This window comes from Rosa rugosa, chromosome 2 (genome assembly GCF_958449725.1).
Source record: "Rosa rugosa chromosome 2, drRosRugo1.1, whole genome shotgun sequence".
NCBI lineage: Eukaryota > Viridiplantae > Streptophyta > Magnoliopsida > Rosales > Rosaceae > Rosa > Rosa rugosa.
The window spans coordinates 37415935-37439719 of NC_084821.1; the positions used below are offsets into that span (position 1 = coordinate 37415935).

Consider the following 23785-nt stretch of genomic DNA (forward strand, 5'->3'; position numbering starts at 1 on the left):
TCCCTATTAAGTACTGAAATGCTATGTGTAGTGCATGCACAATGAGTTCTAGTACTAGTAGAACAACAAAGAAAAATCATGCTTGAAGAGGGACAAATAATGACATATATATATGGATCAAATCATGCTTGGAGAGGGACAAATAATGACATATATATGGATCGTTTATACGTAAGGCTTACGCCTTACGCCTCAAGGCGAACGCCTTACTGAGGCTCTCCCCAAAACGCCTTGGCCTACGCCTCAGCGTTTTAAAACATTGCTATATATACACACACACACACAACCATTCTCAGGTGCGGACGTCCGTACCTAAGAAAAAGGTACGGATTTCCATTTTTTCCCCAGTTTCCAATCACACATTTACATCTTAACCGTTCATTTTTTAGGTCTTAATGTATAGATCATCTCTACAAAATTTCAGCCAAATTGGTGATCATTAAGGCATTCAAAACTGCAATTTACAACAATGAATACGAACGGTTCCGAATCTGTCGAACTGGATTGCCAGCCATGTGTTATGTTCATATATATGTTGGTTCTTTCAAAAGTTAAGGAATAAGAGTGTTTGTAATGAGATTTCCATGAGCCTTATAATACTTTTACTGCCATATCTTGAATTATGTTACTAAATGGCTTGATGCTACTGCCAGAAGTAAGACTCAGAATGACCATCTCCAGTTGAGATCTTAAGTTGAATAAAGCCTCTCCTTGTAATATTAAACTCAATGTTAATAGATCCAGGGATGCTTTTGTTTCAATTGCTGCTGGGGGGTTTTTAAGGGACAGTGCTGGTAATTGGACACACAGATTTATGCACAATGCTAGTCATGGTCAGCTGCTGCAGACAAAAGCTTGGGGTTTATGCACATAAATCATATTCAAAATCTTATCAGATTGAAAGCAGGTTATACAGATTTCCACCCCTTAGCAACTGCAGACAACTTATGGGCCTTTTTGAGACGTTTCAGTTGACTTATATTCATCATGAGCGAAACTTGGTAGGTAAATATTGATCAGTCTCCTAACACTTCTTTACACTAGAGGACTCAACCCAAATTTTTTGAAATTTGGGGTGGAATGAGTATCAGCTAGTAAGCATCCAGTATTGAAACGCACAAACTAGAATAGTGATAAATTCAGTTACTTGTTCAAGTACTACAGAAAAAGCTACTGACAAAAAAGTGAAAGATGAAAATCCCTGAAAGTGGTGAACACTTGATACTTAAGTTGGAAAAAATATGTTCTGTAGGATGGTTGACACAGAGATGTATTCACGCGTGTCTGGTAAATACAACAAATATGAAAGATCTCGGTTCAGGAGAGGGTATGTTATTATCATAGCACATTGTGTCTTTATGCTGATCAATAAACATCATATACACTGCTTCAAGGGGCAATAACATATTCAGTATGATGGAATTTGTAAACTACCCGTGTACACAATATCGGCCACCCTGTATGTGTTCATTCCTTACCCAAGCTAGAAACAAAGGAGAAAAAAAAAAACAGAAACCGCCCCTCCTATACTCCATTGATAACTGATTCATCAAACGGAAAACAAGACTTTAGAGCATGGCTTAATCATAAATACAGTGTGAACAACAACTTAATCACAGTAATCACCCATTAAGAGTAGGAGTAGGTCAGTTCTAAATGTACTATAGTTCTACAAAATTAGGTAGAAAGTGGCACACCACATATATCATACTACTCTTCCATTTTTTCAATAGAATTTGTAAACCAAAATTTGCACCATGCATAACAGTAGCACAACATTTGCAGCACAATCCAAATTTGTAACATTAATTTAAGTAGACCAGTCTATCATAAAGCTAGTGACTATATGTAATCCGTATTATGCTTATCATGCCGATCGTAGCAAAACTTTCAATATTTCTATGGAACTAGCAATTGCACCAAACCGTAGCACATTTCAGAAATTAGCAAAAAGTAAGAAACTTACTGCAACTCCATAACAGCACCAAGAGTTTGCAGACCCCAAAGGTAAAGGTCCATTGGTCTAGAAGCCCAACATCATAGCCACCCAGTAATGCAACCACATTGAAAAAAGAAATAATTGAAGAAAAACGAATTGAAAAATAACAAATTAATTGTTTCATCATCAATACAAAAAGTTGTAGCTTAAATTGTAGACAAGCGAAAACCTTTTTTTTTTTTTTTTTTTGGCGAAGAAAGCTAAAACTAGTTAGTGGAAACTAAAAACTAGAACATCAATGACAAGAATAAAAAAATAAAAACCACTAGAAGACTATCTAGATCCTGATGAAGATAAAAAGGAATCAACTCTATCATTGTCTGTCTTAGAGAGGAACTTCATGCATATTGGTGCTTTGACATTGGCAAGATCATCGCAGCTGGAACACCCCACATAGACTCGCCACAAATGAGACCAGATGCAACCGCCGGTGCTAAATCCTCAGCCTGTTGTTTGTTCCATAACTTCCAGCTGAAAAGGATCAAGCTTCCTATGCACATGTCAATCACGAAGTAGGAGCCGAGATAGAACGGGACTGCCATGGCCATTGCATTTGGAACAAATCTGTAGATCTTGTACTGTCTCATAACGCTTCAAAAGCTCAGTTTGGCAATGGCAAATGCGAAAATGGAGACTGCAAGTGCGACGCAGTGTTTGAGGAGTGAGCCAAAGCCCTCAACTCCAAGGAGTGCAATTCCACGGTACATTAGGCCATAGGGTTCAAGATATGAGCCCGTGGGATCGCCAACTCAGTAAGCTTTGTAGAAGAACCAGAATATCAAAGGCGACATGACACACCCCATGGCTGTCCCGAAAACTTGGCTAACGAACATGGATCGAGGAGATGAGAGAGTCAGATATCCAGTCTTGAAGTCTTGCATGAGATCCAAGGCTGTTGAGACAATGCTAATTAATCATTACACCACAAGAAGCGGGCCAGCAATGACACTCCAACTCTTGTATTATCATATAGTACGTTTAGATTGGAGAGTCAAAAGTCGTTTAGACTGTTTCTACTTTCTACTGCTTTCGAGTAGGTCGGGACATATGACTTATGCGGACTATTCGGTGTTGGAGAAATTTTTAAGTGTTAATTTGATGGACATCAAAAGGTGCCATTTGAGTTTGCATATTTTGGATTTGTCTAAGTGAATTAATGTGACCAAAGTTAAATGATACAATTGAAAAGGTACTATACCACTTGAAGAAACACATGTACTTCTATAAAGAACTTATTGTCTAAGCCACTTCTATATAAAGAACTTATTGTCTAAGCCTCCAATATTCACCATTTTCATATTGTCATACAAAATAACTACTTGAAACTAATACACACAATTAGTTTCTTATAATCTTGAGCCATCTTGGAAACCTTATTTTGAATGTTAAAGTTGGTTTTTGTGTGTGCAAAACATAACCAACAACAACATCAGGCTGGGCTTCATTGTATCTCAGAGGTATATTTTATTATTCCTCTTTGTATACTTGATAGAGGGGCAAATGATGTCCTAAGAAAAGCATTACTACAACATGCCATAGAATCATAAATTCTCTCATAATCCATACCCACTAATTATAGTAAACCTATAGGTATGCATCATGCAGTGTGCATGCATAAGCTCTCTTGTAATCTTTAGGGCATAAATTATCCCTCTATCAAGTATGCAAAAAGGCCGGGGAATGATCAAATATGTTTTTAGAATACAATGAAGGGGAATGATCAAATATGTTTTTAGAATACAATGAAGTGTAGCATACATTGTTTTGTTGGTTTTTCTTTTTTCCACTCACAAAAACCAAGCTTAGCACTTAAAACAAGGTTTACAAGATGATTTTAGGACCACAATTTCTTGTGCATGGAGGTAGTGATTTGCTTCGCTGGTGTCCTCTACCATGAGTTTCGTTTCCATGGTTAGCATTGGTGGTTGTGCAGCAAGCTTTAAGCTTACGCAGTTATGGAATCATGCATGATGAATATATGGGCTTCTTGCAATGGCTATGGTTGGAGGTGATTTCCAGTTTGTGATGGTGGCAGCTAATATAGTTTTGGCTATAAGAACAACACCGCTGGCAGCAGGAATGGCGGCGGCGGTTGCTGTCACATGGAGAAAGAAGACACCCATAGGGTTTTGTATTTTTTGGCCCTACATAATTACCTCTAGGTTTTATTTTCTATTTTAGTTCTGGGACTTCATCTTTCTGTGAAGAAGGATGATAAGTCTATATATAATTTGTTCTTCGCAACCTCACACTAAGCAAGTAAACTACCTATGGTCGAGCAAGTATACGTACTCTCTCGTACCTTACTTTTTTTTTACGTTTTGAATCAAGAGTACGACCACTTCTTTCACAAAAATTATGAGATTAAAATATCAATTTTGTTTTGAAAATCACGGGATCATGGTTCTCGGGTAGCAGTGGAAGACGACTGTTTCACAGTGGTCATGGATTCTGTAAAGGAATAAAATAAAATACAAATTGTTGATTCTGTTTGGTCAAAAAATAATTACTTCTAGTATGAATAACATTAGTGCTTAGTTTATAAGCAAAATACTGTTTCGGTCACGAGTTTATTATTGTACATTCTCATTTGTAATATTATTAACGATTGTTTATTAATGTTTATATATAAATAAACAATAAAAAAAAGTATTAATTTTGAAACTGCAAAATAAAGCCGCTAAGCATCAAGCTTGATTTCGTCTCTATTAATTCACAAATTTAAGCGACCGTGGCTTTACCAATTGTTTTCCTCTTTCTTCTTTCCTCTGCCCATCAGAAATATTATAAATTTAGTGGTAAGAGATTTTTCCCAAATTGCGTATTTTTCTCCAACAACACAAACTAAATAAGGAAAATCATGACCAAATCAAATCTGTTGCCTAACACCACGTACTGTTTTGACTGAAGTAGTACTTGAATTGAACATGCAGTAACGTACAGCAAGAGCGCGTGGAACGGCATAATGGGGATAAAGTTAGTCCCATGAGTCATATGATGAGTAGCCATCAGGAAAACCTATCAAATTTTGTCAACCAAGTACTGGATTTGCGTCCTTCCCTTCATAACCTTGATGTAAATGAGAGCAATGATATCAATGTCCTCCATATGAAAGAGTAGAAACCCCCAGAAATTCTCCCAAAATCTTTAATTTGTAGCTTATTGACATTCCACATTTCCCAAACTTTTAATATCATACATTCTCTTCTTTATTCTATCAGTTGTGTCTATATTGGAGATGAAGCATCGGAGCACTCTAACATCGGAGAAGACGGGTCTCCTAGCTGCAGTTTTGGTTTTCTTTATCGGTGCTGCTTTGTTCATCTCCAGCCTCACCGAAACTGGAAACTCATTCTTTTGCTCTTTACCCATTTTTGGCAAGGACGATAATACCCCCACAGCGATTCAACTACAGGCAATTCTCCATTACGCCACATCTCGAACAATACCGCAGCAGTCCAAGGATGAGATTAGCGTCTCCTTTGAGGTCTTGAAATCACGAGCGCCATGCAACTTCCTCGTATTTGGTCTCGGCCACGACTCGCTGATGTGGGCCTCATTTAACCCACATGGCACGACGTTGTTCCTCGAGGAGGACCCCAAGTGGGTCAAGAATGTCTTGAACAAGGCGCCGCAGCTGCGTGCGGTACATGTGAACTACCGCACGCAGCTCAAGCAAGCGAACGACCTACTATCGTCGTACAAATCTGAAGCGACGTGTAGGCCGTCCGAGACAGTGCTACATGGCAACACACAGTGCAAGTTAGCGCTGAGCAACCTACCAGATGAGGTGTACGAGAGGGAGTGGGACCTGATTATGATCGATGCGCCTCGGGGTTGGTTTGCCGAGGCGCCTGGTCGAATGGGTGCTATATTCTCAGCGGCTGTCATGGCCAGGAAGAGGCAGGGACCGGGCTCGACGCACGTGTTCTTGCATGACATTGATCGAAAGGTGGAGAAGGCTTTTGCGGAGGAGTTCTTGTGCCGTAAGTATCTTGTGAACGCCGTGGGGAGGCTGTGGCATTTTGTGATTCCGTCTGCCGTTGATGTCACCAACGCTGATAACAAACATTTTTGTTAACTTATATTATGTTCACTAAAAAAAGAGCAAATTTTAGAGTTGGTAAATCCGGCCGTAAAACCACTAGGCTAGGTCATGGTAATATATTATTTTCTTGGGTCAATTAGGGATAGAACAATGATGAGTTGATTAGTACGGATGTAATTTGCGGTGAAAAAGAAAGATATATTTAAATTTAAATTATTTTCTCCAAGAAATACTGTGAGTTTAACTTTCCTAACATGTTCTGCCACATTTGGAGGTTCAATGGTCCTTCATTGATAGGTTAGGCTTCTAAGTTGCATCAGTTATCCAAGTGGCAAAAGACTACTCCATTGGAGATGGTCTAAGTTGCAAGTCTGTAGTTGCAACGATTAATCCCATTTTTATGCAGTATATGGGGGAGAAGGAAAACTAGAAGAATGAGAGTACGTAAATAAAAAGAAGAAATAGGGAAGAAAAAAAAAGGTAAAGAAAAAAAAATGAAACTGAGCATGGGCATCTTCGCTTGTAAATTTGTTCAGTATTGAAATTGGGAGGTCTTCCATGCATGTAATGGGCTATTGTGTGTGCATTGCAAAAGGTGGAGCTGGAGACCCTCAAGTTCACCATGGCCCTTGTTCTTCCACCGGTTGAAGAAATACAATTACTTGGCTAAGAAGCAAGACCAAGTTAGGGGGTGTACGTAGTTCCCTTTGATGACAATATCAGTTTTTACAAGGTACGGTGCAAGACTAGTTAGACTACTGATCTTCACTCTCCGTTTTCCTTATGCACATGATTTTTATAGTTTAATTAATGACGTGTAGTGTGAGGGTTCATTCTCAATACATTGATGCATCATTACATTAATGTCAATCAACTTCATACATTAATAGTATATATTAGCTCAATTTAGTGGTAGGCTAGTTTACCATGACCCCATATTTTCGTAATTGCATGTCTCTTTATCAGAGAACATGAACTCCCATATTCTATAAAAACCTCACCAAAGCTTCAACCAACAGAAGGAATGGCTCCGGAAATTATGTGTAGTCTAGGCCTCTAGGGTATCATGGGAGCATTCGTTAGAAGAATATATATTCAATCATTCCAACAGAACCAAAAAACTGAATCCATATATGAAATTTTAACCAAAAGATCATTTAATCAACTCTAAACATTGGCATATAGAGATGGCAAAATGAGATAACATATGCCGGCAGACGAGCAGATTATAAAATAAAGAACCTCATATGCACCAATTTAATCTATATCAGCAAAAGGAAAACAAATATTATTAACACGCGCGTTGATATATTATTAATTAGCCAGTCAATTTCACAAAATATAGAAATGATCGATAGAGTTTTATTTTCATTTGTTCCCTATAAAGAACTGGAACTTCATCCAAATCAAATGACTTTGTTAATTTAGTTACTGAAATTGTACACATCTCCATCAACCTCACACGGAAGAAGCAGAAAAAGTGGAAAGTCAGAAAAGCATGCTCTAAAATTTAACAAAGGAAGTGGTCTACGTAATTAACCTCCTATGAGTTAAATCTGCATGCACTTTTTATGTGAGAGCCTGTATGCACTCCCCCTATTTAAACAGCATGTTGCAGTAGCTAGTGTTGCACCTTCACCTTCATCAAACAGCAAGACATGGCCTCATTGGTTTTCAGAAGTACTTTTGTTTTCCTGCCAATGATGTTTGTGTTGATGGTCCTAACCATGTCCGAAGCCAAAACACATGTTCGCATCACTAACGATTTACCAAACAACATGGACCTAACCGTTCATTGTAAATCCAGGGAAGACAACCTCGGCGCCCACGTACTCTCCTACCTCGACTCTTATGAATTTCGTTTCAATCCAAACATCGTGGGGTCAACTTTGTTTTACTGCTCTATGGCCTGGCCGTCACACACTCGCTATTTTAATATTTACAGTTTCAGAAGAGATGGCAGTTGTGAATGGAGCAAACATGTTTGTATGTGGAGGGTAACACCAGAAGGTCCTTGCATAGTGAAGAACTTGAGTAATAACCAGACCGTTTGTTATAATTGGAAGAAATAATAGCTGTTTGAGGACAGCAATGTCTATAGAAAATATGATGCAACTTGTAAACTTGTCGACGACATGTATTTGGGAGTCCTGTCTCACGCGTATAGTGTCTGCTTCAAGTATATATTAATCAATAAATAAACCCTCTACGGGAAATTTCGTATGAAATATTTTACAAGATAACCAATTTTTGTAACTTAAAACACAACCTATGAAATATCACTAGCACCTGTCTAGTTAGTTTTGCTCTCCTCGGGCAGTACTGAAAATTTGGGCACAATGGCGGTAAATCCCACCACGAACTAGCTCTTATGTGCTCTGAAGCTGTTTTGTTCCATGAACTCTGAGATGGACAAAACACTGTCGCAGTGCTTTAGTGTGTTAACATCATTTCTATCTTCTACAAAAACAATTTAAAAGAACAAAAGTACAAACTGTATGTATACATGGAAGATCCTTCTTGAGAAGGATCCCTTTTGATAAAAACCAGGGGCATGATACCCAAGGTTTGCAGCATCTTGAAATGCAAGGAAGAAAAGAACAATAACATATAAGAGTTCCTACTATATGGTAACAAACTAACAACTAATCTCAGTACAACTACTTGCAGGCTGAACTCTATGGGTGACTCACAATAACATTGTTTGACCTCCAATGCCAATAGGTTCACATCAATGGAAACAAAATCCTCTTCTCGTGTTCGGGAAAAGAGAGTCCATCATAATGAATTAGTGGCGCTTCTTACCGCCCTTCTTCCCTTTGTTTTTTCCACCTCCCTTCTTTCCACCTCCCTTCTTTGGACCTGAGAAGTTCACACGGGCAGCAGCATCCCTGTCTCTGGATGATGTTGGACGTAACAAATGCTTCACATCAAGTACACCATTTTTGAAGTAACCTTCACTTGCTCTTAGAACCCTGTCCTCAGGCCTTCGCTTCTCCACAGATCTTTTTGAGCCACCTCCGGATTTTCCTCCAAAACGTCCAAGAATCACATTCTATAGTTATTGAGTTAGTTCAAGTTGACCAAGCTTGCAACATTCATGAAAAAGGGTTATGGAAGAGAACAATCACCTCTTGTAGCTGCTTTTGCTCCCTGTCCTTTTGTTTCTTCATGACCACTCTTGCTATACTTAGAGGTAGTCTCTGCTTCTTTGGAGGCTGATTCAAGAACAAGCACTTATGAATGTTTGGGGGAATTTATAAACTATGCCGCTACAGTGAAGTCAAATGGTAATACTGCACAGCGGACGACCATTTCTAATCAATGATTTCCCCTGAGGACTACTTGTGACATGAAGCAAGTTTCCACTTATATGTTATATTAGAAAGGAAAACTCAATGCAATAAACTATACATCGTAGTGAACGAAGAGTCCACTGGAAAACAATCGAAGGTATGAAAATAGTTAATGGTTCTTGTAGATTTAATTCATTCAAATTCCATCCGGTGAAATGAAAGAATGATAAACTATGCCGCTACAGTGAAGTCAAATGGTAATACTGCACAGCGGACGACCATTTCTAATCAATGATTTCCCCTGAGGACTACTTGTGACATGAAGCAAGTTTCCACTTATATGTTATATTAGAAAGGAAAACTCAATGCAATAAACTATACATCGTAGTGAACGAAGAGTCCACTGGAAAACAATCGAAGGTATGAAAATAGTTAATGGTTCTTGTAGATTTAATTCATTCAAATTCCATCCGGTGAAATGAAAGAATGATATGTTTATAAAAAATAAAAAATAAAACAAACAAACAGACAGACAGACAAACAAACAAACTAAATTTCACAAATAGAGCCAGTGCAAGATACATCAACGGAATAAATAGCTTAGGATTTGAAGCCTATAACAAGTGAATACTGAAAACTAACTTCCTCTTTCATTTTTTTTTTTCTCCAGAAAACTGTACCACTCCCTCTGACCAGATCAGAAAGCTGTCAATACAGTTAACTCTACAAAACCTCAGTTTTTTCCCTCCAAAAAAGGGAGATAATATCTAAATAAATAACAGTAAAAAATGTAGGAATATCAATTTCAACCTCACATCCTGAAATAACCTATACATATAAGCCTCAAAGCAATCAAACAATGAGAACAGGATATCTCCTACAGGAATCACCTTCCTAGAACCATCTCCTCACAAAATATGTCAGTTTATCACCTCATTGGTGCATTATGTGCTTTGCATAAAATAAGGGCTACAACCATACCTTTCCGCCTAGAGCAACCACCTTCTTATTCTCCAACTCCTTCCTCTCCTTCCATGTCATATGAGAAGAGCCTGAAATGCACAAATGATGAAATCACCAAACTAGATTTAACATAACTAAGAAGGCACACGAATGCATTTATGCAAACATATGAATTTGTTCTGTCTCATTACTTCTACATGTAGCTTTAATCCACCAATCATGAATAATGTACTCCAGCCTTTGTGGACAAATTCTCAAATAGCTGTAATTTAAATATTGTGACAGTCTTTGTAATCAGCTTGAAAAAGCTTTCCCCATCCTTTAGAAACCCTGAAGACCAGAATTATAGCGGTGGCTTCTCATTTTCTTATTTTTGCAGGAACATAGAAACAAAGGCAGCAAGTAGCATATAAGATTGTAGGGTGATAAACTGTAGGGTTCAACAGGTTGCCCCAGCTTGGAGCCCGGATCTGCAAAGCAGGTTTGGGATTTTAAAACCAAACAAAAATATTTTGAGGAAGAATAAGCGAGTGGGAGTAAAAGAGCTTTTTGCCTGAGAGTGAATTTTCTCTGCTTTATGGGCATCAATTACTGCTGTCTAGTTTTAATCTGTTTGTTTCTCTAAGAGTTTCTGTAGGATTCCTTATCCACCATTTGGTTTTAGCATCTTCTAGCAAAATTTTGTTTCTTCCCAAAAAAAAAAAAAATATATATATATATATATATACACACACACACACACTAATACCTACACAAATTGCAACTACGCCTACACATGCCCATAGCATGGGCATGAATTGCAAAAGAAACACATGTGAACAAGAAAGGAACAGGGAAGCCTATTTGTTGCTGCAAGGCCCTCTGCACTTTTACTGGTTCAATAGGGAAAACAAGTGGTGCTACCCAGAGTTCCACACTAAAATCTCATCACAATGACATTGTGCAAAGAAACTTAATTTTAATATTGATAATTAAGATTGTGAGGCTCAGTGACTAGGTTATGTGCCAATGCAGGCGAGCATTAGTTTCCCAATAGTGGTAACATATATAATCTCTTATCCATGTAGTGGTTTACAATTAAGAATAGAGTTAATTTCATTTTACCTCCCTAATGTTATTTCTTGGCTCAGAAAATGACTGAGGCACGACTACAACAGTAAGAGATAATTAAGCGGAGTAGGTCAGGTGATTAAATTAGGACATACAATTGTCATCCCATCATGTATCTGCTATTGTAATACTATTTCCTACCATACAAAGATAAGGTTGCACAAAGATTACAAAAAAAAAAATCTTTGCATTCCTAATTCTGAATATATAGCAGCAAGTAGCATATAAGAAATTGAGAAGTGGACATAGTAACAGATGAACGTGTAAAAAGGACTCTGCACAGAGAAGATCTTTGCAAAATCTTATAGTTTAAATAACATTGCATCCATAATATTGGATACTTGACCCAAAAATTACAGAATTTCGGTTTTCTCAATTAACCATTCACAATGAGAGAAGCATGACCCAATTTAATACCTTCCACAACCCTGGATACCAATGAAACCCATCAATTTTATTTTTCTTTGGTATTTATATATCTGAGACCTATGGACATAAAGAAAAAAAAAATAAAAAAAAGACCAAAATTGAGCTGTTCATGACCCTAACTAGACAAATGATGGTTCAATTCATGAAGATCCCTCTATAGTTTTGAATTCAACTGCATCAAACCATATTTGAAGTCTCAACTTCTTGAGAGACAAAGTCATGTACCAACATACACCCAATCTGTTAGGTGTTAGTGCTAATTACCTAAAATAAGCACAGGACTATGACTCCACTATGGAGGCCATAAGTTATTCGAGAAGTTTAAGTAGTCAGAGCTTCATCTTAAAGATAGTACTGAGATTCTAAAACTTGAGCAATGTAGTATTGACACCCATGCCCGAAATTAATCCCAATTGTAACACAACTGATATATGTAGAGCGCTTTCATTAGCTTATCACAAGGAATCAGCATCAGGGTAACAGATTCTACCACTCCTTTTTCTTCTTTTCTATGGTAGAAACAAAAAGAATTTCATGGAATGTGAAAAGAAAGAGTGAATTAGACATACCCAAGAGCTCAATACGCTTGGAAATCTCCCTCATGTCCATTCTTAGGTCGGTGGAGTCCAATTCTTGGTCCTTGGTTTCCGGCTTCGGGTTCGGGTTCTTCCTACCCATTTGTCGCCCTCTGTCGCCTCCCTTGTTCTTATGCATTTTTTTTTAACTGGTTGGGGAATAGATAGTGCACTAGTATGAAAAAATGAGCCCTGGAAAGGTGAGGTCCGACTCTAAAACCTCGCCCGGCGGTGGGGGTTGCTTTAGCGTTGGAGGTAAGGGTTTTGAGTTACCTGCTTGCTATGCCGTCATAAAACAAAAGAAGTGGCGAAAATACAAAGAGGTACAGATAGAGGGCTTTTTGTGTTTTTTACGTTCTTCAATTGACCACTCTCAGAACGGTGTCGTTGGGAGGCCAGTGCGAAACTTTTTTTAATTATTCAAACAAAACTGCAAACCAGCATATGTAAATAAGAATTTCTATTGTAATTTCCATTAAAATTTAATTAATAAAAAAGTATTAAAAAATAAAGACTTATCCACCAATAGTTTTTTTTTTTTTTTAATGAATATCATGTCGATATTATATATAAACTCTAACCAGAATTGGCCATTACATATTCTCCCTCTACCGACTTTGGATAGATAAAAAGTTTGTGGTAGTATCACAGCGATATATAGATCATGTCCAATATTCATTTGACGGTTTACATGCTCAAGTTCAAGCAAGCCTATAAACTATGAAACAGACACAGTAAATAGACACCATAAAAAAAGGAAATTATTTAGAAAGAAAAAACTAACTAAATAGGGGCTTAAATGGTAGGCCTAGGGCTCACACCAGACCCAATTCACTCAGACCCAATTGACAGCAGCCCAAAGGGTAGTCCCACTCAAACCCTAGCAAAAATGGCCCAAACCCGGCCCAATGCTCCATCTCTTTCGCATGGTGGCTACAACCACAACCACGTCGATGCCACTCCAGCGCCACCATGACCACGTCGTTTTCGATCCCAGATGCCTCCGACAAAGCAACTTCGACCACCCATGAGCCCCACACACTGATACCCAAGCAAACTCAAACACAAATCGGTTTGAGTCCACCCAAATTCCAGATCGATGTAGCCCATCAGATGCCAACGTCACTACTAGGAAACAAAGCGGATCGAAATCCAGTCCCTCCCAATTTTCCATTGACATCCCCAGAATCAGAACAGCTTGACCACCTTGCTTCAGGGGTGTTGCACCAAACCCACCGTCAAAGCCCATCCTGGCAAACTTCAAGCAGCAAAAATTGTCCCCGAGCCCCTTGATGAAATCACCCATTCGGCAGCAGACCATTATTGGGGTCCAATAATTTTTCTACTGGGGGCCAGTAATGTGTTCTAATTGTTACTCAGATTCTAAATTTGTTGGTTAATGATATTTTCATTTCCGTGTAGAGCTTTTTGTTACATTTTCTGAAGAGTTTCGGTAGTTTTTATTACATTATTGGGTCCCAATAATATGCGTAGTGAGGGGCAGTAATGTGTCTTAACTGTTATAAAGTCTCTCTATTGGTTGTCTAGTGATCCGTTTCTTTAGTTTAATAGTAATTTGTTAATGCTTCTGATGTGTTTTGGTAGTTCTGTTTAAATTATTAGGGGGCAATAATGTATTTATTGGGAGGCAATAATAGTTTTGTTCTTTTTATTTTGTTTCAGGATTATGCCTGATTCCCTAGTTGCTAGGTGCATTTATTCTGGAAATAAGGTTATATGATTCCTCTGAATCAATGTATGAGCTTTTCTGACTTGTATGAAGACGTTTTCTGTAACGTCCCGAACCTGAATCCACCGGTTTACTAGTCAATTGGACGGTAAACGACCTTTATTTTCACTTTTACTTTCGGTTTAGCACTTTTAGTGGCCCTAAAAGTTGACTTTTTGTTCGGGTCAAAATTTGAGAAAATGTTCTTCATGAAAGTTGTAGGGGACGTTAAACCAAGCGCGTGCATATGTGGTACGTAAAAATCGGAGCTCGTATGCGATAGTTATAAGCAAAATAGTAAAGTTACTGTTTACGGTTAGTGTTCATGGTAAGTTTCTATAAATAGCCAAGTTACTGTGGTAAGTTTCCATTTTTGGAAACTTACCCGGCCTTTTCTCTCTCTTCTCCCCCGACATTTTCTTCCTCTTCGGCCCGATTTCTTCTCCCTCCGGTTTCTTCCTTCTCCGGCCGACCCACGACGGAATCCGGGCACCGGCAGGTTCGCCTCCTCCTCCTTGTCACGCCTGGGGTGGTGTTTGGCGGTGGCTCGACCGGTGGAGCTCGGAATTGAGCTGTGAAGGTTACTGTAGCCGATCAGAACTTTCATCGATTTCCGGCGATTCCGGCCGTTTCCGGCCACGAAATTGGCATCGAAGGTTCGGTTTTCATCACTGATCATTTCCCCTATGGCCTTGTGTCACGATTTGTTGTGTAGAAGTCGAATTGACGAAATGAAATTCTAGGGTTCTTGGAAATTTCTGGGTTTGTGTTCATCAAATGATTTCGGCTGTTTTTACTTGTTATTTGGATGTGTTGTAGTTGAGAAAGAGGTTGGGTTTGTTGTTTTGCAGCTACTGCCAAAATTTGGTGGCCATCGGAGGTGGTGGCCGCCGGCGCGTGGGGCCCACGCGCTGCCACTGTGGGTGGCGCGTGGAGGCGTGTAGGGCAGTGTTTTAATTCCAGTTTTTAGCCCATTAAATTCTATAAATGTTGTAGAGCTTGTATGTGAAGTTTGGTGATTTTTGGAGAAGCTTGGAATTAATTATGAATTTTTGAAGTTTAGGGTTTCGATTATCGAATTACGAGAATCCGACCGTCGGATATCTCTCGGTTCTGCTTTGGAACCTTTAAATTAACGAATTGGTATTAGTGGTATAATTTGGGCTGAATCCGAGGAGAATGGGAGATGTAATTTATGAGGAATTGAGTTTAGGAATTATATTAAATTGTTGAATAATTATTCACGGAATATAATCGTGTACAGGATGTCGTACCGAGCCCTGGCTCGATGAAGGAACTCGTATACGTGATCGTCGGAATAGTACTGTGAGTGGACTTTTGTTTTAAATAATGATGCATGCGTTTATTTCTTGAATTAATTCTTTATTTAATTATCATATTACTTTTCAAGCATATTATTTGTTTCCGGAATTTGATTATTGGTTTATCTCATGGATTTGCTTTCAATAATGATTTTCTGAGATGGATTATGATTTACCTCGGTCATGAATTTCGGATATTAATTCGTTATGCTCGGATTCGAGTTTGTGATTTATGTTGATTTTCGGAGTTTCATATTTAATTTCATTCATCGATTTGAGATTTCTGAAAGATTTTCGAAATGGGATTTCGATGGAATTATTTCTTGTTTATTTATTCGATCTTTGGTTTTGGCATTGGGAATGCCTTAGTAATGATTTCGGTTTGAGAATTTTGATTTTGTTTGATCTCGCCTTTCTGCCATTGATTTGGAGATACTTTTGGCGTGTGGGACACGTCGTTGGAAATTCATTTGCGAGAGTTGGGGAAGCCTTATGTATTTATGGATTTACTTGGTTTTCGGTTATGTTTCCCTGTGCCATACTGAGGGGTGATTTTATCATGCTAGCATTGATTTTCCGCCTTTGTGGCGCGGTGATGGGATCACCGTAGCCCTTCCGCCTTTGTGGCGCAGGTTACTGTCTCTGTGACAGTAATTCTGTAGCCCAGTATCCTATCGCTACACTTAGTGGCGTAAGGGTATATTACGGGAGTTATGGGAGTTCTTTAGCCTGGGAGGCTATCACCCAACCAAGCCTGAGTGGCTTATTCGTATGGCTATCATCTTCCCCTACTTATACTATTTTTGGACTAGCGGGGACTAGTCTGAGTTTCCTTAACCAGCGGGGCTGGACTTATATTTTCGAGTATTGAAATTTCAATCTTTTACTCTGTTGTTGTGACTAGCGGGGCTAGTCGGTTTTCTGGAGTTCAACGTTTTTCGGATTATTTTCTTAAGTGTTTTATAAATGTTGCATGCATCCGGATTTTATATATATCGAAGATGTGGGAAAGTATAAAATACATTTGGTTTTAAATTGTTTATTTTTGTCCACTCACGCTAACGTTTTTATGTACTTTCCCCTGGGCCCTTCGGTTTCAAATGCCCAGTGTGCAGGAGAAATTAGTTGAGGTCGGGCGTACATGGAGTCGAGGCATAGTCAACAATATGGCTTCCGCGAGTGCCTTGAATTAGGTTTTCCTCATTTACATTTCTATTAGAATTGCTCTGATTACCTATGGGATTTATGCTATTGAGTTGAGATGTGTGTTTTGTGAATTGGAGACTGATGTTGATTTGGGGAGCAGGGTGTCTCCAGGAGCATAAGGATGGGTGATTTAGAAGTGTAAATTCTCTTTCTACAGGTTTTGGGTTGTCCATTTTAGGGGAAGTTCCGCCAAATTTTTGGTAGAATTTCTTCTAAGGTGGGCCCCGCAGGGCCACTTCGGATTTCAGGGTGAAATTCGGGGCGGGTCCTGTCATTTTCCGTACGTTCCAGTTTTTGCCAAGTGATGTTATTGAGCTTCAATATTCAGTACCGGGTTGTGAAGTATGTTTTCTTCGTTCCGATCTTGATTTCCAGATGCTGTTCTGCGGTGCTAGAATATATAAATTAGAATGTGTTGAGATTTCTGTTTTAAAGATTGGTGGAAGTTGCAGCAACACGTGTTCGGTGGATAGTCGTTCGGAAGTTGTGGATGAGGACGATTATTTGGGGGAGGCATTTAGGATTGAAGTTCACAAGTCGTATTTGTCTGATGAGTGGAGTTCCTATATTCATCATGTTGGAGAGAAGTTTCATGGTGCAGCTGAGCTCCGTGAGAAACTCAGGAAGTATTCAATTGCACTTGGTTTCGAGTTTGTGTTTTTGAGAAACGATTTAGACCGTATTCATGCAGTTTGTTCAAATGTTGGAACCGAAGGCTGTGATTGGCATCTTCGCGCTCTTTCATCATCTCAGAATGGTTGCCTTTATATAACGGAGTTGAATAATATTCACACTTGTAAGGGTGTAGTTAGGACTCAAAAGCACAGGCTTCTGGGATCCAAGGTTGTCAAGACTTGCATTGCTGCCGATGTTAGCTATAATCTTTCATTGAAGCCAAGGGAAATTATGAGTAAATTCAAGTCAACATATGGTTTTGATATTTCCTTAAGGTTGCCTTGAAAGCGAAGCAAAGGGCTAAGGAAGTGATTTATGGTTCGGTTGTAGATTCATTCAGCAAGTTATCTTGGTATAAGGAAACCGTTTTGGAGAGTAATCTGGGCTCTTCTTTTGTGTTGGAAGTAGAGGTGGCAAACGGGCCGGCCCGGCCCATTTTAAGCGGGCCTAGTCGTGCTTCGTGCCGTGCTTGGGCCGGCCCACTTATTATCGTGCTGGGCTCGTGCCGGCCCATTTATTTAAATATTAAGCCCGGTCCGACCCATGGCCCGAGCCCATATCGTGCCGGGTCAATAACGGGCCGTGCTCGTGCCTACCCACTATAAAGCACGATTTTAAAATCTTAATTTGAACAAATAAAAATTAATTTTATTTAACTATTTAGAAAATTAAAATAAATTAAGTTCTACAACGTTTTTCTTAATCTTAGCTTTTTAAGATTAGATTTCTAATAATTTTTTGGATTAAATACTTGTTACTCCTCAAACTTTTCCCTGAAAAACAGTTTAGTCCCTCGCCTTTCAAATTAAACTGGATAGTCCTTATTCTCTCTAATTCTCACACAACAGGTCCAAAACAGGTATAAAATGACTATAATACCCCTCACTTCCTCTTTTTTATTATTTCTCTATTTTCTTTTTCTCTTTTTTATCTTTTTATTTTTAATTTAATTTTTTTTTGCTTCTCTCTCTGCTCTCTGCTCTCTGCTCTCTCTCTCTCCCCCCAATTCCAGCTCCGATCCCATTTCCAACCAGGACCGAGCTCCACTCCAGGATTCAAGATCGGAAAATCCTCATATACGGTATCGTTTTTCACTTTTGCTAATTTTCTCAATTGTCCCCGATCCTCTATACTCTAGCTTCGAATAATAGAACCCTAGATTTCCAGATTTCAAATTCAATCGAATCAATCCCTTAGTCGAACACTCATACCCAGCCTTCAATCCCATACAAATGATTCAATCCCCTTCCATATTTCAAATTCAATCCCTTAGTCGAACATTCGAACCCAGCCTTCAAGTCTCTTCGTCCTCCTCCGCCGCCGCTGCAAGGCTCTTCCAAGCAATCCAAATCTCCGAGTAAGATAGCCGCCGCAAGTTCAAGTCTCCGAGCACAGCAGAGGACCAGACCACGGTCTCTCTCTCTCTCCCTCAACCTCTCTTCTTCTTCTCTTCCTCTGCCATCATCGAAGACAACCACTTCCGGCCACCATCTCACAGCACCACCATCACCAGTCGAATCCAGACCGAAACACGAGCCAATCACGACCATACGTCGATCTCGGTCCCCACACGCACACCGCAAGCTCCAGCGCCACTGCTCCTCACCCTTCATCTTCTCCGGTGCGAAAGGAGTACATGCAGAGCCGCCGAGCACCAAGCTCTGGATCAGACGGCAGTCCACGGCTTCAAAGAGTTCTCGGATCTGTCCGAGGAGGCGTTCGGCCAGGTGATGTGGGTTCAGACGGAGAGGTCCTGCGACGGGATCGTGACCGTCCATTTTGACGATCTCAGGCATGCGGAGAAGGCCTTGGCGGAGAAGAGGTGGCCAAGGTGTGTTACTGTGTTTTGGTATGGGGTTACACTTGGATTTGGGAGTGTGAATTTGGAGAGGTGGAGGAATTTTGTGAGGAGGATTGGCTCCAGATTAAATTAAATTGGAATATGGAGTAGAGTAAGAAGGGGGAAAAAAGAAAGAGCAGAGAAGAACAAAGAAAGAAGGAGAAAAGAGGCGCTTGGTTTGGTGGTAGAATAGTCTTGGAGAGAGAGAGAGAGAACCAGAAAAAAAAAAAAAAAAAAAAAGAGAAATAAAAAAAGAGAGAAAAATTAGAAAAAGAGAGAGAAAAAAAATAAAAAAAGGATCTTGGGGGTAGAATAGTCATTTTATACCTGTTTTGGACCTGTTGTGTGAGAATTAGAAAGAATAAGGACTATCCAGTTTAATTTGAAAGGCGAGGGACTAAACTGTTTTTCAGGGAAAAGTTTGAGGAGTAACAAGTATTTAATCCTAATTTTTTATATTCCACTATAAGAAAGAAAGAAAAAAAAAACTCAAAATATATTGTTTTTAGTATATTATTGTGAGATTAATCTTTATTAATATAATGAAGATTTAGTATCTATTATTATTTCCTTCATTCTATAGTTGTATTATTATGAGATTAGTCTTTATTAATAAACATATATTTAATATTTCGAAAAAATACTTATGTCAAAACAAGGATATAATGTGTTGTTTCATTATTTTGACTACATAAAAGAAAGCATTAGTGGAATTGTCATGAGATTTTAAATAAAGAGGTCTCATATTCAAATCTCATCATTGTAGTTTTTTAATATTTTTAAAAACAAAATGAAATTTTGTGTTTGTAACGGGCCGGCCCACAATATGTCGTGCTCGGGCCGTGCCGGGCCCATTACGGGTTCGGGCCGGGCCGGGCCAATGGGCCAATATTCTTAGGCCCAGCCCGACCCGTTATTCTAACGTGCTCGGGTCGTGCCGGGCCACTAACGGGCTTGGGCCGTGCCGGGCCGCTTTTAAGCGTGCCGGGCCCGTGCCGTGCTCGTGCTTAGTGGCCCGTTTGCCACCTCTAGTTGGAAGTTGACCCATCCACTAATCGTTTTCATAGGCTTTTCATAGCTTATGGAGGTTGTATTGAAGGCTTCCAATTCTGTTTTCCGGTGTTGTATGTTGATGGAACGTTTGGTAAAAGCATTTACAAGGGTCAGATTCTTTCTGCAACTGGAAGGAATGGAAATCAAGGTAACTTCCTAGTTTATTGGCCCCCAATAATTTGTTTATTGGGTACTAGTAGACTAACGTTTTTGTATTCTGGTTTGTGCATGATTCTACCCTCTAGCCATATGTTTTTGTGATTCTGAGACAGAATCAAATTGGACATTCTTTCTCAAGCATTTGAAGAGTTTACTTGAACCTCAAGGAAGAGTCATCACATTTATTAGTGATCGGGTTACCGGACTTTTGAGTGCTTTCGATAAGGTATTTGCTGGACATCCTCACCTGTTTTGTTACAAGCATTTGGTGGCTAACCTTGTCGGTAAATATAAGGGTAAAGGTAATTATGTCTTGATAGAAGATGTTAAGCAGAAGTTTTTTAAGGTTGCATATTCCTCTACCGAGAAGGAATACCGTTTCAATTTGCATAAACTTAGAGAAGTTGGAGGTGCCGAGATTATTAACCCTTTTCTTGCTGAAATTCCAATTGAACATTGGTGCCGTGCATTTTATGCAGGCCACCAATATGGAATATGGCCAATGGGATTGCAGAATCATTTAACTCTTGGATTTCACTTGAGCGTTTGATGTCGGTATATTGTATGTTGGATCAGACCAGAATTAAGCAAATGGAGCAGATGGGTGAGAGGAGGGATGAGGCACAACATTGGACGACAAAACTAACTCCCAAAATGGAGGAAAGGTTGAAGGTGCAGATGGATAAATCTCGTCGTTTCAGTGTCCATTACTCTAGCCCTGGTGTTTATGAGGTTCGCTCTGACTTTTCGTACGTAGTTAACATTTCTGAGCATTCATGTTCATGTGTGAAATGACAGATCAATTGCTTTCCTTGTCCTCACGGCCTTGCTGCAATACAAGCTGCTTCTGAAAATGTCTATGATTATATTGATAAGTACTTTCATGTTGATATGTTCAAGAAGAGCTACAGTTTTCCTATCCGGCCAATAACCAATGTTGATATGTCTTCTTTTGAATGTGATACTAACCTTATATTACCTCCCCTTACGAAGAGACCACCCGGGAGGCCTAGGGTGAAGCGGTTCAAGTCTATTGGAGAGGTCGAAAAGAAGCAGATTCGTTGTGGCCGTTGCAGAAAAATGGGAACTCATAACAAGTTGAGCTGCACAGAACCTCTGGTTCAGTAGTAGTACATGATTATGTAAAGGGTTGATAGGTTTTACACTTTTCTACTGGGGGGAAATAATAGGTTTATCGGGGGCCAGTAATTGTTTATATTTAGGCTCATTGAACCATTATTCTTTTCAGAATTACATATTTTAATTTTTAGGATTAAATTCAGTTTACCCCCCTAAGGTTTGGGGGTAATTTCATGTTAGTCTCTGTCCTTTCAATTTAATCAGTTTACCCCCCCAAGCTTTCCAATTTCAATCAGCCGTGTCCAATTTTTATTATTCCGTCCAATTTGGACCGTTAAGTCTGACTTTTGAGGGCTAAAATGGTCATTTCAAGACAAAAAAAAACTAAAAAAAAAGAAGATTTTTTTTTATTTTTTTCGTTTTTTTAATTTATTTTTCTGTTTTTTTAATTTTTTTTTTCCATTTTTTTTATATATAAATTTTGTCTTCAACATATACACCACAAGATAAAGTGTAAAATCGTTTTTTACAGGTATTTCTTCACTTTATTGGAGATATCTCCTAAAATTCTTCACTTTATCGGAGATATATCACAAATATCGTAGATCAGTGAGCGGCTTTCAACCACCTAGAGTATCTTTTTGTTCTTATAAACCTATTATAAATTGTGGTGTATAGGTTGAAGACAAAATAAAAAAAATAAAAAATGAAAAAACAGAAGAAAAAAAAATTTAAAAAACGAAAAAAAAAAAAAAAAAAAAAAAAAAAGCAGAAGAAAAAAATTAAAATAATAAAAAAAAATATTTTTTTTATCTTGAAATGACCATTTTAACCCTAAAAAATCAGACTTAGTCCAAATTGGATGGAATGGACACGGTTGAGGAGAATTGACAAGCTTGAGGGATAAATTGATTAAATTGAAAGGACAGGGACTAACATGAAATTACCCTCAAACCTCAGGGGGGTAAACTGAATTTAATCCTAATTTTTATTTTGATTTCAATTCCTCAAAGAGAAATAAAATGAAATTTTTTAACAGGTTTGAGTTGCAGTTATTGGTTATACATGGTTTATTGGAGCCCAATAGACAGATTATTGCCCCCAATAAAGAATGATTATGACACAACACTAGAACAGCTTGTAATTGGAAAACTAACTATACTTTTGCAACCTAATTTAAAACCCAAAATTGATACATGTGACCATCTTCCTAACTATTATTTGGTTACAATAATAATATTATGACCCCCCAATAAACCCAATTATTGGTGAACTTTGATTTTATCACGTATTGGATTGGAAGATGTTTACCTACATAAACTAACCTAAAAAGTCAAACGGGCACCTTCTGACCAATATTGTGAAGATTATTGGGTGGCAATAAACCTGACTATTTTAGTGCATGATTCTATTAGCAGCTTTTTGAAAGGACCTGTTATAAATTGAAGGCAACAGAGGTATATTACATCATCCAATACTGCATGTAATTTAACCATAATTTCAAAATAAGTTTAACTGCCCAAGTATTTACAATCCCTGTTTTTGAAATGCTAAAGTTAAATTGCTACATAGGTTATCCCGGTTTTCAGACTTCACTTTTTTCCGAAGTTTAGTTGCATGATTCTCTCTAGTATTCTTTTTCTCATGTTGTCCCCGCCGTCCTTGCTTGGTTCTTCGCCATTCACTATGCTCTCCATGAAATGGAGCATAAATGGTCCGCAATCGGCACTGTATTTAAGTAAATGAATTCATGTTCAATTTTTATTGCGTTGCAATAAACAGATAGTTCATATTTGCAGCTTTAAGATGTAGTCAAACCGTGTAGATTGAGGTACTTACAATGTTGTGCTCTGCTGCGGGCACTCGAAGTCTTCATTGAGGTCATAGTCTGTCTCCACAATGTTGTTCTGCAATATCCAATTCCTGGTTTCTTTTTCCTCCTCGGTCATTTTCTCTTCAACGATAATAAGGTTTTCTTTGTCATCTTCTCCTTTGCATTTTTCTCACGTGACCTCTAGATCTTGGCTGTCACCAGGGAACCTGATCTTTGTCAAGTTCCCAACATGTATGAACTTCTTGATGTGCCTCTCCTGTTTTTGGAATATATAAAGGATTATTTCTTGAAATTCATCCTCAACTGTATGGAAACGAACTTGTCAGTAGAATTTGTGACATACCACTCTTGATGCATTCAGGTGGTACTTCTCCTCATTTGTGAATTCATTGATTGGTGGCCTCAATGAATTCATGTGAGTAAAGCACCTTAGTTCATTGTCGATTACCAGCAAACTGTAGTGTCGG

The 23785-nt window shown here is 38.6% G+C and overlaps 2 protein-coding genes across 2 annotated transcripts; one reads left to right on the forward strand and one right to left on the reverse strand.

Moving 5' to 3' along the window:
* Positions 1-4970: 4970 nt before the first annotated feature.
* Positions 4971-6260, forward strand: LOC133734448 (arabinogalactan O-methyltransferase 2-like). The gene has a single exon (XM_062162101.1). The coding sequence runs from the start codon at positions 5238-5240 to the stop codon at positions 6078-6080; it is 843 nt and encodes a 280-aa protein (XP_062018085.1). The 5' UTR covers positions 4971-5237; the 3' UTR covers positions 6081-6260.
* A 1945-nt stretch (positions 6261-8205) lies between these two features.
* LOC133734410 (uncharacterized) lies at positions 8206-12743 on the reverse strand. The gene is made up of 4 exons (XM_062162049.1): positions 12415-12743; positions 10325-10395; positions 9179-9265; positions 8206-9102 (listed from the first exon to the last, which is right to left on the reverse strand). The coding sequence occupies exons 1-4, from the start codon at positions 12557-12559 to the stop codon at positions 8836-8838; spliced, it is 570 nt and encodes a 189-aa protein (XP_062018033.1). The 5' UTR covers positions 12560-12743; the 3' UTR covers positions 8206-8835.
* Positions 12744-23785: the final 11042 nt, after the last annotated feature.

What these genes read in the sequence shown, in the direction of transcription:
- LOC133734410 (XM_062162049.1), bottom strand. Translation starts at nt 12,559, where the DNA reads ATGCATAAGAACAAGGGAGGCGACAGAGGGCGACAAATGGGTAGGAAG. An exon ending in CAAGCGTATTGAGCTCTTGG is followed by an intron (nt 10,396 to 12,414) that starts GTATGTCTAATT and finishes TGTGCATTTCAG; the next exon opens with GCTCTTCTCATATGACATGG. An exon ending in TGGTTGCTCTAGGCGGAAAG is followed by an intron (nt 9,266 to 10,324) that starts GTATGGTTGTAG and finishes TTCTTGAATCAG; the next exon opens with CCTCCAAAGAAGCAGAGACT.
- LOC133734448 (XM_062162101.1), top strand. Translation starts at nt 5,238, where the DNA reads ATGAAGCATCGGAGCACTCTAACATCGGAGAAGACGGGTCTCCTAGCT.